The sequence below is a fragment of the Entamoeba invadens genome (genome assembly GCF_000330505.1).
Source record: "Entamoeba invadens IP1 unplaced genomic scaffold scaff_1105074725661, whole genome shotgun sequence".
NCBI lineage: Eukaryota > Evosea > Mastigamoebida > Endamoebidae > Entamoeba > Entamoeba invadens.
The window spans coordinates 19,431-33,013 of NW_004440207.1; the positions used below are offsets into that span (position 1 = coordinate 19,431).

General features: G+C 25.6%; 2 protein-coding genes across 2 annotated transcripts; both read left to right on the plus strand.

Moving 5' to 3' along the window:
• Positions 1–2,700: 2,700 nt before the first annotated feature.
• On the plus strand, positions 2,701–3,273 carry EIN_323230 (hypothetical protein; the record flags this gene model as incomplete). The annotated part of the gene is made up of 1 exon (XM_004255319.1): positions 2,701–3,273. The coding sequence occupies one exon, from the start codon at positions 2,701–2,703 to the stop codon at positions 3,271–3,273; it is 573 nt and encodes a 190-aa protein (XP_004255367.1).
• A 1,299-nt stretch (positions 3,274–4,572) lies between these two features.
• On the plus strand, positions 4,573–7,386 carry EIN_323240 (hypothetical protein; the record flags this gene model as incomplete). The annotated part of the gene is made up of 1 exon (XM_004255320.1): positions 4,573–7,386. The coding sequence occupies one exon, from the start codon at positions 4,573–4,575 to the stop codon at positions 7,384–7,386; it is 2,814 nt and encodes a 937-aa protein (XP_004255368.1).
• Between the last annotated feature and the right edge of the window lie 6,197 nt (positions 7,387–13,583).

The window sequence follows — 13,583 nt, forward strand, 5'->3', positions numbered from 1 at the left end:
TTTTTTTACAAATTATTGGATATCCCCGAATATTAGGAATAAAAATACACATAATAAGCAAGTTATTATTTGTTAAAAATACTTAATATGTAACTATATTTATACTATTATATAACTAAATTTTAATCTATTTTTATTATTTATTTTAATACAAATTTTCACAATTATGACACATAATAAAAATAATAAATTTATAATATAACTTTATCAATAATTATTACAAATATTTTATTATTGAATTTATAATTATATATATTATATATTATATATATCATTACAATAGACTAATCAATGAACTATATTAACCATACATTGTTTAAAAACATTTGATTAAATATTTTCTTGGCTGTACACTCGAGGCCACACAATTTCCCTAACATTTTCAAAACAACTTTGGCACTCTTCTGGTTTAATAGTTAAAAAACCATCTCTGATTTTTTCAAGAAAATTTTCTTATTCCGTTCCAAGTTCTCACATTTTTTTCAACCCTACTTTTCCAGATCCCAAATATATTTTCAATTGGGTTTAGTGCTGGTGAGTACGCAGCATTAAATACGACAGTGTGGTTTGTATTATCTAGCATTCTTCTCATAGTGTTGTGAATATCACAATTATCCACCCAAAAAACGCATTGTCTTTGTTTTATATCATACTCATGAATTAGGTACCGGAAGTAGTCTTCGAACGAATTTAATGTGTTTGTTCCACAAACCACATTGCAATAAGAGAGTCCGTCACAATCAACTGCGCATATGGAGGTGAGGCGAAGACCACCTTTTGATTTTGTGATGAAGGCTTCCTTCCCTCTAACTGATTAGCCATATGCAGGAGTTGATGCTACAGTCCAACTGGTTTCATCTATACAAACCCAACGTGCTCCACCTGTTATATAACCCCTTAGAGCGTTTACTGCTGCAATTCTTTTTTCTTTATTATCTGGCGTGTTGCTTGTTGGCCCTCTTGTCTTTGTTCTTTTGAAAGAAAAAATAGGGACTTCTCTCTCTTCACCTGTTGCTGTTTTACCAGTCATGAAATTTCCAATTGATGATATCGAAGGTGCATAAAGATCAATGTCCTCTTTAGTAACAGCAACCTTGGATATTTTTGGAATATCCAAAATGATTTCATCAACTTCTTCTTCTTCGCGTAATTTTTCTTCTTGTGCTATCATTTTTCTAATTGAAGTTATTTTTGTTGTTGTGTCTTCTTCAATGGCTTTTTCTACCAATTTTTGAAAAGGTAAAGTACGGCTTTGTCTTCTATAATGATTTTTTTGGATATATTGATATCCCTTTTCTTAACATTGAAAGATACTTTTCAATGTTTATTTTTTTAATCCCAATTATTTCTGAATATCGTGAAGCATTCATGTTATCACCATTTTTACTCCATAGTTCAACCAAAGAATCTCTTTGATCAATTGTAACACGAGAATAAGGTCGTGTATTTGTTTTCTTCTTTTTTGAATCCAATTTTCGGGGCCGACCCCGTGATCTTTTTTGAAGAGGTGGGATATCTTGATGGGGCAACATTACAGGTTGTACAGGTTGCCCTTGCATGGATAATGGTGCATTTTCATGATAGTCGTTTCTTGCTCCTGGATCTCTTCTGTCGATATAATCTAATTGCATGATATCATTTTTTGCCCGTTATTTAAATATACATAATTATGTTAAAAAAATATCCTCATTGAGAAGAGGTTCTAAATAAAAATAGATTAAAATTTAGTTATATAATAGTATAAATATAGTTACATATTAAGTATTTTTAACAAATAATAACTTGCTTATTATGTGTATTTTTATTCCTAATATTCGGGGATATCCAATAATTTGTAAAAAAAAGCAAAATATTTTCAAACAAAAGTTATATAAGTTATCAAAAATCCTATATATTTTAGAAAAAAACTATTGATTTTACTAAAAATGTTGTATAAATTAGAAAAATGCCATATAATTTATAACAAATATAACCACTTTCATTAAAAGTAATATAATTTATAAAAAACACAGTCTATTTCATTAAAAGTAATATAATTCATTAAATACAATATAAACCATAAAAAATACTGTCGAAAATATAAAAACATAATCGATTTATTAAAAAATATTATCGATTTGAAACCAATGAGCACTGTATATATTTTTTTGTATTGATTGAATTTAAATTAACAAGGCCTCATTAATTTAATTCAACTTTTAAATTAAAGAAATATTTTATTTTTTTGTTATTTTTTATTGTTTTTACAAAGGCTTTTTTGACAAAATGGTATAAAAATCTTTATTATATTGTACTTTTGTGATAAAAAACTTTTTTAAAAACACAAAGATTGGCATAACAATTGTCTGTCTTGGAATAGTTCAAGTTTTTTATTTTTTAAAATTTTTTTACATAATGCATAAAAAATCAACCAATTTATTATTTTTGTATAAAACAGAAAAAGGTTCCAACGTGTTAATATAAAAATGCACCGTATAACATGTTTGACCTAAACAACAAATTTCAAATAGATAATAAAATTATAGTTTAAATATGATAAAAATAGAATGTTTAAAATTGAAGTATTTGATGTATTATTTATATAATCATTATATTTGTATATCATATTTACCATTATTAATAATTTTAAAACTATAGGCTTAAACCATTTATAACTAACCAAACTATATGAGTATCTATTTAATAAATATTATTCTTTAAATGACGACAAACAAAACCAAAATCATTATTTTTGGATCTCTTACCGTTGGGAAAACGACTATTACGACTCAGTTGAAATTAGGTAGATTTGTTCAACCCTACAACCCAAGTATTGAAGACACTTTTTATGCTAAAATAGAAGTTGATGGTTATTCTTATATCTTGGAAATACTAGACACTGTCGACTTAGATATATACAATACAATTAGAGATATTCAAGTCAGTACCGCAGATGGATTTTTAATAGTATACTCAATTACAGACAGAAAGTCTTTTGATGAAATTGATTATTACAGAAATACCATTTACACAATACTTAACAAAACGCACAATGAACACGTGCCAATTGTATTGTGTGGTAATAAAAGTGATTTGGAGAGTGCAAGAATTGTTCCCATTGAAGATGGCGAAAAAATTGCTGAAGAATGGAAAGTTTCCTTTTTCGAAACATCTGCAAAAAGTAGAATAAATATAGACGAAGTTTTTCAAGAGGTGGTGAGAGATATTATCAAGACAAAGTCCAATCAAAAACTATATGGTAACAATAAGCACAAAAAGTGTGTTTTGGTTTAAAAATAATTGTAAAAATTAAATTGCAATTATATTTAATTTTTGTTGATATTTTTTAATAAATAAACTTTTGGAATATAGATTTTCATTTTTTGTATTACACGTACATGTATATATAGATACAAAATAGAATGCGTGCAAGAAACTTAAAAATTAGAAATGTATTGGTTATTAATAATCATTTTTAATTTTAATATGAAAGTTAGTAAGATTTAAATAATCTCTTAAATTGAGTTTAGGAAATATTTAGTCATTGGAATCACGTAAATACTTTATTTTATTATAAATTATCTTTTTAAATAACCCTTATAATTTTCAAATCATAAAAATATTTTAAAATTCTATGTTATTAAATATTTACATAATAATCAACAATTTATGTTTGATTATATTTATTGAACTATTCTCCCATTGTATTTAATAACAAATGTTATTAAATAAAAGTTGATCAATATACAGTTATATATGAATTCTCAACTTTGTAATGTGTGTTCAGACGAGTTGAACATGAGTAATAGCAGTTTTGACTTTTTGTTAAAAAACAAAAGGTCAAAACCAAGAAAGTGGAATAGTATCGGCGTGAGAATCTTGTTTTGAAAATTTAAAGTGATAATTATTGTGTTGAATTGAAACATTGTTGTGGTGCTTTCATGCTACACAAGTAAAGAATGAAACAACTAAATAAATGTAAAAAATGTGTTGTAGAAAATAAAAAATTGTTATTATAAAAAAAACAAAATGCCAACAAATAACATAATTTGGTTTTGTATAAATTTGTTTGATTTTTAAGATATTAATGCATTTTCATAGTTTGGTTAATCAACATTTCTAATATAAAATTTATTTAACACTTTAAATTAGAAACAACTTCTATTGATCCACAAATAATTAAATAATTAACATTTTGTAAAACATGAATTTAATTTTTTGAAACTTATTTAGAGTGTTACATTTTAAGACAAACTTTAATTTTGAGTGGACGTCATTATCTTTTTGTATGTGTTAAAACATGATTTTATAACGAGCTGTTTTAAAGACATTACAAAATTCGACTAAAAAAAAGAATTGAAAATGTTTTTATTATTTTCTATTATAAATATAAATATAAAAAAATTAATTATTTAACAATAATAATAATAATAATGAACATTTTACTAAATAAATAAATTATAAAACAGAAGTAATGTAATTTTTACTTTATTAATCTTATCGTACGAATGTTATTCAATTTTTACGATTTGAGTCTTGACACATAAACAAAAAATAAATACAAAAACGAACTAAATTAAATAAACAATTCAAATGGTTGGAAATTTAGAGGAATTCTTTTTAATGAATGTTGTACTATATATTGACACTTTTAATTCACTTCTGACTTTTTCTACTATCAACAAAAAATGCAAACGTGCGATGGAGCGGCTTCAAATTAATCCTCTTGTTGTTGAAAAAACTCGAGAAGTATATCACAATCATTACGATGTGTATTTATCACATCACTATGCCAAAGATATGTTAAAACTTTTTTCAAATATAAAAACGTTGTATCTTCCCTCCTATAGAATTGAAGTTCCTGAAAGTGTTTTTGGACATATCGAGTTTATTAAAGTTGTGAATATGAATGACAGGGAATACGAAATTGAAGATGACACGAGACTCAATGATTATTCCAAATTTCCAATTGTTTCAACTGCGTTTCCGTTTGCTACAATTCATCAAATGAATATGACACAATTTCAAAGTTATGTAATTTACTCAATAGAGACACTCGATTATTTAGTTAAAAACATCGAAAACATGAAAAATTTGGAAGACCTCACAATTGTCGTTCCAGAAGTCGTCGAAGAAACTGGCAACGAAGAAACAGTAGAAAACATATCAATAAAATTACTTCAAACAATCAAAAACAAATTAAATATATTTTTAGAACTACATAACATGAAAATGCTCAGAATTATTTCAAGTGGCAAAGGGCAGTTACAACACATTCTACCGCTTATTCAGACTAAAGGAGGACTTGTTTTCAATAAAGTTTTATATTTAATGAACGAAGAAATGACCGAAGAAGACAGTAAAGTGTTTGAAAAAATAAAAATCTATTTTAAAGTAATGTTTATGAATGTCAAAAATTATGACAAATTTAGTGCGTGGGAACTGCCTATTTCTTTTTTTAATATCAAAACCAAAATAAATATCAATGAAAATGAACTTCCATTTTATTTAAAATACTCACTTGATGCATGTAAAGGCTTTGAAGAGATCACAATATACAAGATGTCAGAAATTGATTTGGATTTGTCACAAATTGATGTGAAAAAATTGGCAATAGAAACCGATGAATATAAACATTTTAAAAGTAAAATTGTAATTCCACAAACACTCAAATACCTTGTTATAAATAACAAATGTGAAATGAAGTTTTGTTGTTGTCAAAATATTGAAATAGAAGTTTATAAAGAGATGAAAGTCCACAAACTTGTTCCTTTTTCTATATGTGATGCTTTTCAATTACCTATAAAATACGATATCCTTCTCAAAGAAAATGATTATATTGATTATTGCAGAGAAAACCCAGACAGTGTTGAGGATATACCCAAGTTTTATGAAATGCCTCCAGAAGAGCAAAAGAACTACAAAATATTTGTTAAATTAGTCGAAGAACTTGAAATTCTAAAAACAGAAGAAAAATCAGTTTTAATTGCCGAAAAGGTTTTAATTTTAAATGTTCCAAAAACACTGACAGAAGAAGTTAATATAAAACAATTGACTTCTTGTGAGTTAAATTCCGAGTTTTTCATATTAAACGACTTGCCAAATACACTTAGCAGAATAAGTCTTCGAGATATTAATACAACAAGACTTAATTTGACTAGATTTGATTTAAAAGAACTTTTTTGTGAAAAATGCAATTCATTAACAATTGACGTGCAAAGTTGTTTAAAGTCGATTGATCTCAAAGAGTGTTATAACCTCAAATTTACTTGTGATAATGGCGCAGCTTATTTGACGCATTTTGACGCATTTCACACAATTGAGACGAGTGGCAAGAACATTGTTGTTGATTATAACATCCAATATAAAGAGCAAAGTGGACAAGGACCAAGTTGGATGGATTCTGTTGGGTTTTATTTCAATTATATCAAAGGGATGACATTCTTGAATCAGCCGTACACTTGCAGTGCAAATGGGTATTCCTCTCCAAATGTGAATGAAAAGCCACACATCCCCGCAAACATATTTTGTGATCTAATGTGTTGTGGTGAAGTCGTGGGTTCTATATGGTACAAAGCAATCAAAGAAATCGGCGATTTTTGCTTTGAAAATGCCGATTTTTATCATGACCCAAAAGTTGAACTCTCTGATGGGTTCTCATACTTTGGAATTGGCGCGTTCTGTGAAGCAAAAAATATTGTGAAAATCGCACTGCCTTTGGGTATTAAAAAGTTGCCTTTTAAGGCCTTTTATAACGTCACAAGTTTGACTGAAATTGAATCAAAAGAAAGCCAATTAGAAATCGATGATTACAGTCTTTTTGGGTGTAAAAAGTTAGTCAAACACCCCAAATTTGTTCCATCCAAAATAGTTCAATATTGTGAAAAATATTTGATCAATTTTTGTGAATTAAAAACAATTGAAGTCAAAAGTGGAGTGACCAATTTAAAAGAAAAAAATTACTCAAATTGTACTATTTTGCAGGAAATAAAATTGCCAGCTACTTTAAAATTTGTAGGAGACAACTGTTTTGTTGGTTGCACTAATCTTAAAAATATCATTTTTGAAAAAAATGTCGTGTTTGGAAAACATTTGTGTTTTGCTAATTTGGTGCTTTTGGAAAAATTTGTTCTTCCAACAACCCTCACAAAAATACGAAATTTCATGTTCAAAAATTGTCAAAAACTTTCTCAAATTGAAGTGTGCAATTCAGTAATTAAAATTGGGGATATGGCTTTTTATGAATGTTCTTCACTCACAAAATTTGTTATACCAAATTCAGTAACCAAAATTGGATTTATGTGCTTCAAAAATTGCACGTCTTTGGTCACTTTGTGTTGTCCATCAAATTTGAAATTGCCAAAGTCAACTTTAAATGGGACTTATGCTAAGATTATTTCATTCTAAAGTTGTTAACTTTACAACGTCAAAGTATATTTTGAAATTGATAAAAAAAAGTAAAAAAAATTCAATTTAAATTTTTTATTTTATATTTTTAAAATAATTTAACCAATAAAGTCAATTTTTAAGTGTGTTGTTATATTATATTAATTGTTTATTAGTGACATGTATTTTAGTGTCTAAATTCCATTTGTGAAAATCGTGTTAGTCAAAATTTTGTTGACATGTTTTTGCACTCCCAATATTATTTTTATGTGTAAATATTAAAAAACTTTAGCAGCACCCAACATTTCGATACATCTTTCAAAATGATCTTTTTGAGGATCTTAACGATTAAATATATGTGGTTCAATAACACAATAGTTAGTGCATCGTACTTATTGTAAAGAATAATGCGAAGTTCGTTGGTTTTCTGGACCATATTATTATCAAAAAAACATCAACAATAATAATTATTTAATATACACAACAAAATTAAAAATGGCACTGTGTAAACTCTTTCCCATAAAAACATAATTTTATATTTTTAACAGACCACTTCAAAAAAAAGAATAAATTTTCGAATGTTTCACCAATTTTTTGACTAAAAAGCAAAGTTAATGTTTGTTTTTTTTAGAAAAATATATTTTTACGTTTTGATCAACTTTTATTTATTTTTATGTTGTTATTAAACAAATTTATGCTAATTAATAAACAATATCGGTAATTTACTTAGTCAAATACATTGATTTCAATAAATATTGTTAGTTATTATTTGGTCTATATTTATAAAATGATAATAACTCGTTAAATAAAATAATGAAAAAATCAAAACAACACTGTTTTTTATAAATTGGTTTTTATAATGGTTTCTGATAAAGATTTTGTTTAATGTATTCCAAAAAAGTTGCAATGGATGGATTTCAGTGGATGCGTTACAACAGCCACATTTAGTTTATTACTTCGGGATTGTTATTTTTTGGGATTTTTTTTACTATACTTTTAATTCAGCTACCAACATAAAACTATTTTCTGCACATCGGAATACATTATGTAGATATGAGTGTAAATTACTCGTCATTACAATGTATCATTTACAAGATCATTTATCTGCAGCCGCTATAAAAAATAAAAAACAAAACGAAAAAATATCTTGAAAAATACTACAATTTACAGTTTGAGAAAACCCATAACATATAAAAATACCGAACTTCTTTCATTAAATACAGTTTGAAAATAAATAACTGGACACAAAAAGTAGATATGCTGTAACTATCGAAACTCGTTGAACTCGGCGAGTTGCGGCGTCGTGAAACCATTTCCGAAGAAGATAGTAGATACAAAAAGGAGATGCCTGAAATAATTATAAACATCAAAATGTCATAATCGGGTGTTAGTTCCTGTTTTTCAATTTGAAGCGTAAAAATGTCCCCATTTTTTGGTATATCCAATATTTGAAAGAATAGATTTTGTTAATTTCAGTGTACATTAATTCAAGTTGTGGTGGCGTGGCATATTACATAAATGACACTTTTGCCGTCAAAGTTGTAAATGTTTAAAAACAAAAAAGCGACAAAAAAGTCAGTTAAGTTGGTAAACAACAATGCTTTTTGGTGTAAATTTGTCATTATCAATCAAATCGTTTTGTTCGGCGGCGTAAGTGGATGGGCTGCAATGACAATCATTAAGACCTTTTTTGTTCACAATTATATTAATATCACTACCAATACCAAATAAAAAGAGACTTGAATCGTCTTTAGAATAAAGATAAAATTCATAATCTAAAAGTTTTTTTATTTTTTTAAACTTTTTTGGATTTAAAGTGCCACTTCTCACAAGTGAAAAGATGTAAGAATTGCCACTGTTGAGCCAATTGTTAACGGCATTAATAGTACCATTGTACACGCCACCAAACTTGTTGTGATTTGTGTCTTCTACCAAAAAGCACAAATTACAATTGTTAATGATTTTTGCATCAAACACTGAGGTTCCTGTTGACCAGTCGTCTTTATCTGAGTCAAACACAACACTTCCAATCTTCATTCCTGTCAACTTCTCAAGACTGGCTTTTTCTTTTCTAATTTTTTCTTCATCGTGTCGTTGTTTTCGCATTGATAAATTTTTCCGATTTCATTATTTGATCAACTTTAGTGTTTTTCTTTGAATGATTTTGTTGATCTGGTCTTGCAATGATTTTATATCATATTGGCACTTTTCTTCATAAAGTGTAATTCTGATGTTGCATATTTCATACAACTTCTCATTGCCACTCTCTGTTGGATATAGAGGTATTTCACTTTTGGTTTTATTTGAAATGTTATGCAAATTGGTGACGATTGTGTTGAGTGATTCTGCGATGTTCAATTTTCTTTCAAATAATTCGTCAAGTCTGTCAAAGTGTCCCTCTGCGTTTTTGATGCGTTGTTCAATGTCAAGTGACTTGTCGTCAACAAAGTCAAATTCTTGATCAGATTTTTGGAGGTCTGACACCGTTTTTGTCGTGTTTGTGCAGAGTGTTGAAAGTGTTGTTAACATGTTTTCCATTGTATGTTAATAAAGTTTATTTGTTTTTATATTTCATTTTATATATAAATCTCATTTTAAAAGATATTTATTTCAACCAAAAATGATTTTAATAATATTTAACTGTTATATAAAATGATTGATAATTTCCAACCAGAGTATTTTATAAATATTTAACAAATTATTTATTAAAATAATAGTGTGGTTAAATAATTACATGTTATGTATATGTAAAATCAGTTTTTTAATTAACAATGGATAAAACTACTCATTCATTTTGTTATTTTTAAATTATAATCAATGTTTTATTTCTTTTTTTGAAATAATTATTAAGTCTGTTTTCTATCTAACGATATTGGGTTTTTACTATTATTTATAATAACAGTATTATAATTTATAATAAAAATAAAGTGGTTTTTCTAAAAAATGGTTTGTATTTTATTTTTTTGTTCTTTTTTCAATAAAGTGTGCTAAAAATAATAAAAAATAAAATAACCAAACAACTGAAAAATTATAAAACCAAAACGAAAAATAAATTGGTCTTGAAATGTGAATACGACGAAATAAACTATGTCAACCAAGTTATTCAAAACGAATAAAATGTCATGTTAGATAGATTAAACATGTCAATTTATCATTTGGGTCAAATTGAACACGACAACAAATGATTTGGAAAAAGTCAATGCTCAGGATTTGTTTAACATTAGTTTTAATTTATGATAATTTTATTAATAGTTAATGGTTTTTAATTAGCGATATTGAGTATAGTAAATAATGGTTTAATATTTTTGGTCTAGTTCCTTTTTTTGTTATATTTTTAGAATATCGCTAAAAAAAACAGACTTTATTGTTTACTTGTTTCATAAAAGCGTCTTTTTTTCAGTTACGATTTTGTGAAAAAAAAATGATAGTAATTAAAAATAATTTAAAGTACTTTGGTCATTAGTCTTGCAATATTTTTGTAATTTTTTCTTGTACACAATTTCAACCATTCACTATAACTTTCAACTTACTTGTTAATATTTTGATGTATTTTTTACAAACAACATGACACAGTATAAATTGTTTTCATTACTTGTATTATCTATTTATTATTTATATTTCAAATATTACTACAAATGCTCAATTATATTTAAGTCACAACTTGGAGCTGGCCAATTTTCAATGATAAAACGTTTTTATTATTCAAAAACTAAAGTGAACAGTAAAAACTTTAAAGAGCGGGCGGGTGTGATAATTTTGTTTTTTTTTCAAAAGTGGGCATTTTAAGCCAATCAAACCTTAATTACCGCTCTATAAAGAACTTTATTTTTAGTTTCATTGAAAATACCATCTTTTGAGAGAATCCGCTTTCAATAGTACCGTTTTTTGAAAAGTTTTACTGTATTTTGATTTGTGCACATTGGCTTTGCATTGCATAATTATTTAACTTATGATTACGTTTTAATTGTTTCATTTTTATTATTGTATTGCTTTTATAGCGTATTGATTATAATGGAGGTTTAATACTAAATTGATTAAAATGTAAGTATATTGTATTGTTTTATAATTCCTATATTAATACATATCTTTATATTTTGCTTTTTATATATTATTGAGTCAATAATTGTTTGATTTTGTCAATATTTCTCCAGTTAATTTATATGAACGCATTTATTTTTAAAATGAATAAAACTATAAAACTTTTTAAGGTTAATTTTTTAATAATAAATGTATTTTCAAGTAAGTCATTTCAACAATAATTGTTTACAAACTGACACATCATGATATCATGAAGACTTGAAACTTTAACTTATTATTTTTTTCAAATTTGTTTATTTTATCATCTGTAATTAATTAAAATACTAAGTTATAATTCAACTAAATTTTAATGATCAACATATTTACTCAATATTGACAATTAATCAAATTACTTTATTAAATTAAACAGAATTACGTCAATTATATCCAAAATATATTATAATAGAAATAATAAAATACATTTACTCAACATTTTGATGAAAATAAAAATGTAAAATGATTGTTTTTATTTTTTAGTGTTAAAAACAATTTTCTTTGTTTCTAAAAATAGTATAAATAATGACGAGTTTATGGATAAGGAAAAATAACAGGGAGATAAAATAAATTTCAAAATAATAAAGAGGTCATACACTTTTTTGTTTCAATTTAACATCAAAAAATTATATTTTTCATATAACCACACCTAATGAAAATATATAAAATTAAAACATCTTAGGTAAAAAATGCATTTTTTATTATTTCTCATTGAGGGCAATGACGAATTAATGAAAAGAGTTTATTTAAGACATATGACTGGATGAGACCCATCCACTGGATACATGTATCTATTTTTTCTATCCACTGGACAAATTAGTTTCCATGGATGGCAAAAATAAAAATTATATAAATAGATTATTTGTTTTTTTTGTAAACGAAATTTTATTTTGCCGAATTATTTTTTCAGTGTTTGTTAAATCGAAAAAATATTCAGATGTATTACAAACCTTAAAACAATCGTAATTATAAATCAAAAATTCTCAAAGTACATCGTAGTATAAAAAACATTGTACATATTTAAAAAGGTAATTATATTAAATTAAGACATAATTTCAAAAATTATAATAAAATATCAAACTTATCAAATATTATAATCGTGATTTCCACAACGATTACAAGACATTTGTCAACTTTGACAATTATCAACTAAGACATTTGTCGAAACCCTCAAAATATTTTGTATTTATAACAATAAAATATATATTTTCTATAAATATTATTTTTATTTTATAATTAGAAAACAATGTTATTAATATTGTAAAATTGTAAAATACAAAACAAACATACGTTTGAATAAAAATAGAAATTATAAAAATATAATTTATTGGTATAATTTGTGTGCATTTTACATATTTTTTATAAAAATAATATTTTAAATTAATTAAAATTAAATTGAAATTTATTTAAAATACTTGAAATTACAATTGTATATCATTTGTGTTGATTAATTTATACAAAAATAATAAGAATAAGAGATTTTTTTCAGAAATAAAACATCTATAAAAAGAAAAATTAATCTTTTCATATTTTGTACTTCCAGCTAAACAATTATTAAATAATATATATTATATATGGAATATTGTAAATACAATAGCTGGAAATTGAAAATAAATACTATCAATTTTAATAAAAGATATTTTATTTTTGATAATTATTTTGGTGTCAATGTTTGAATGCATTTTAGATTTCAAGATGTTTGAACCAATTTATTATTTCAAATTAAACTCTATTTTTACAATTATACATTTATATATTTATAAACATATTTTATTTAAAATTTTGTTTATTTAATACATTTACAATTAATTTATTCAGATTTATTTCAAATGACAAAAGAACCTCTTCGCTTCTTTAAAGAACTCAATGATAACCCAAAGCGACATCCAGTATTGTGTATTGGAAAAATATGTTTCTTTCAACGTGCCAAATGGGACAAATCGAAAAATGATATTGTTTTTGAATGTGCTGGAAATAACTGTAATGTAACAGTACATGTAAAAGATAATGATTATTATATTGTTGGAAATCATACTTGTATTTTTGATCACGAACGTTTATTTTTGTCAAGATGTCGAAGAGAAGCCGCAGATATAGAATTTGTTAAAGGTCTAAGTGACACTCCGCGTGAAATAACAAAAAGAGTC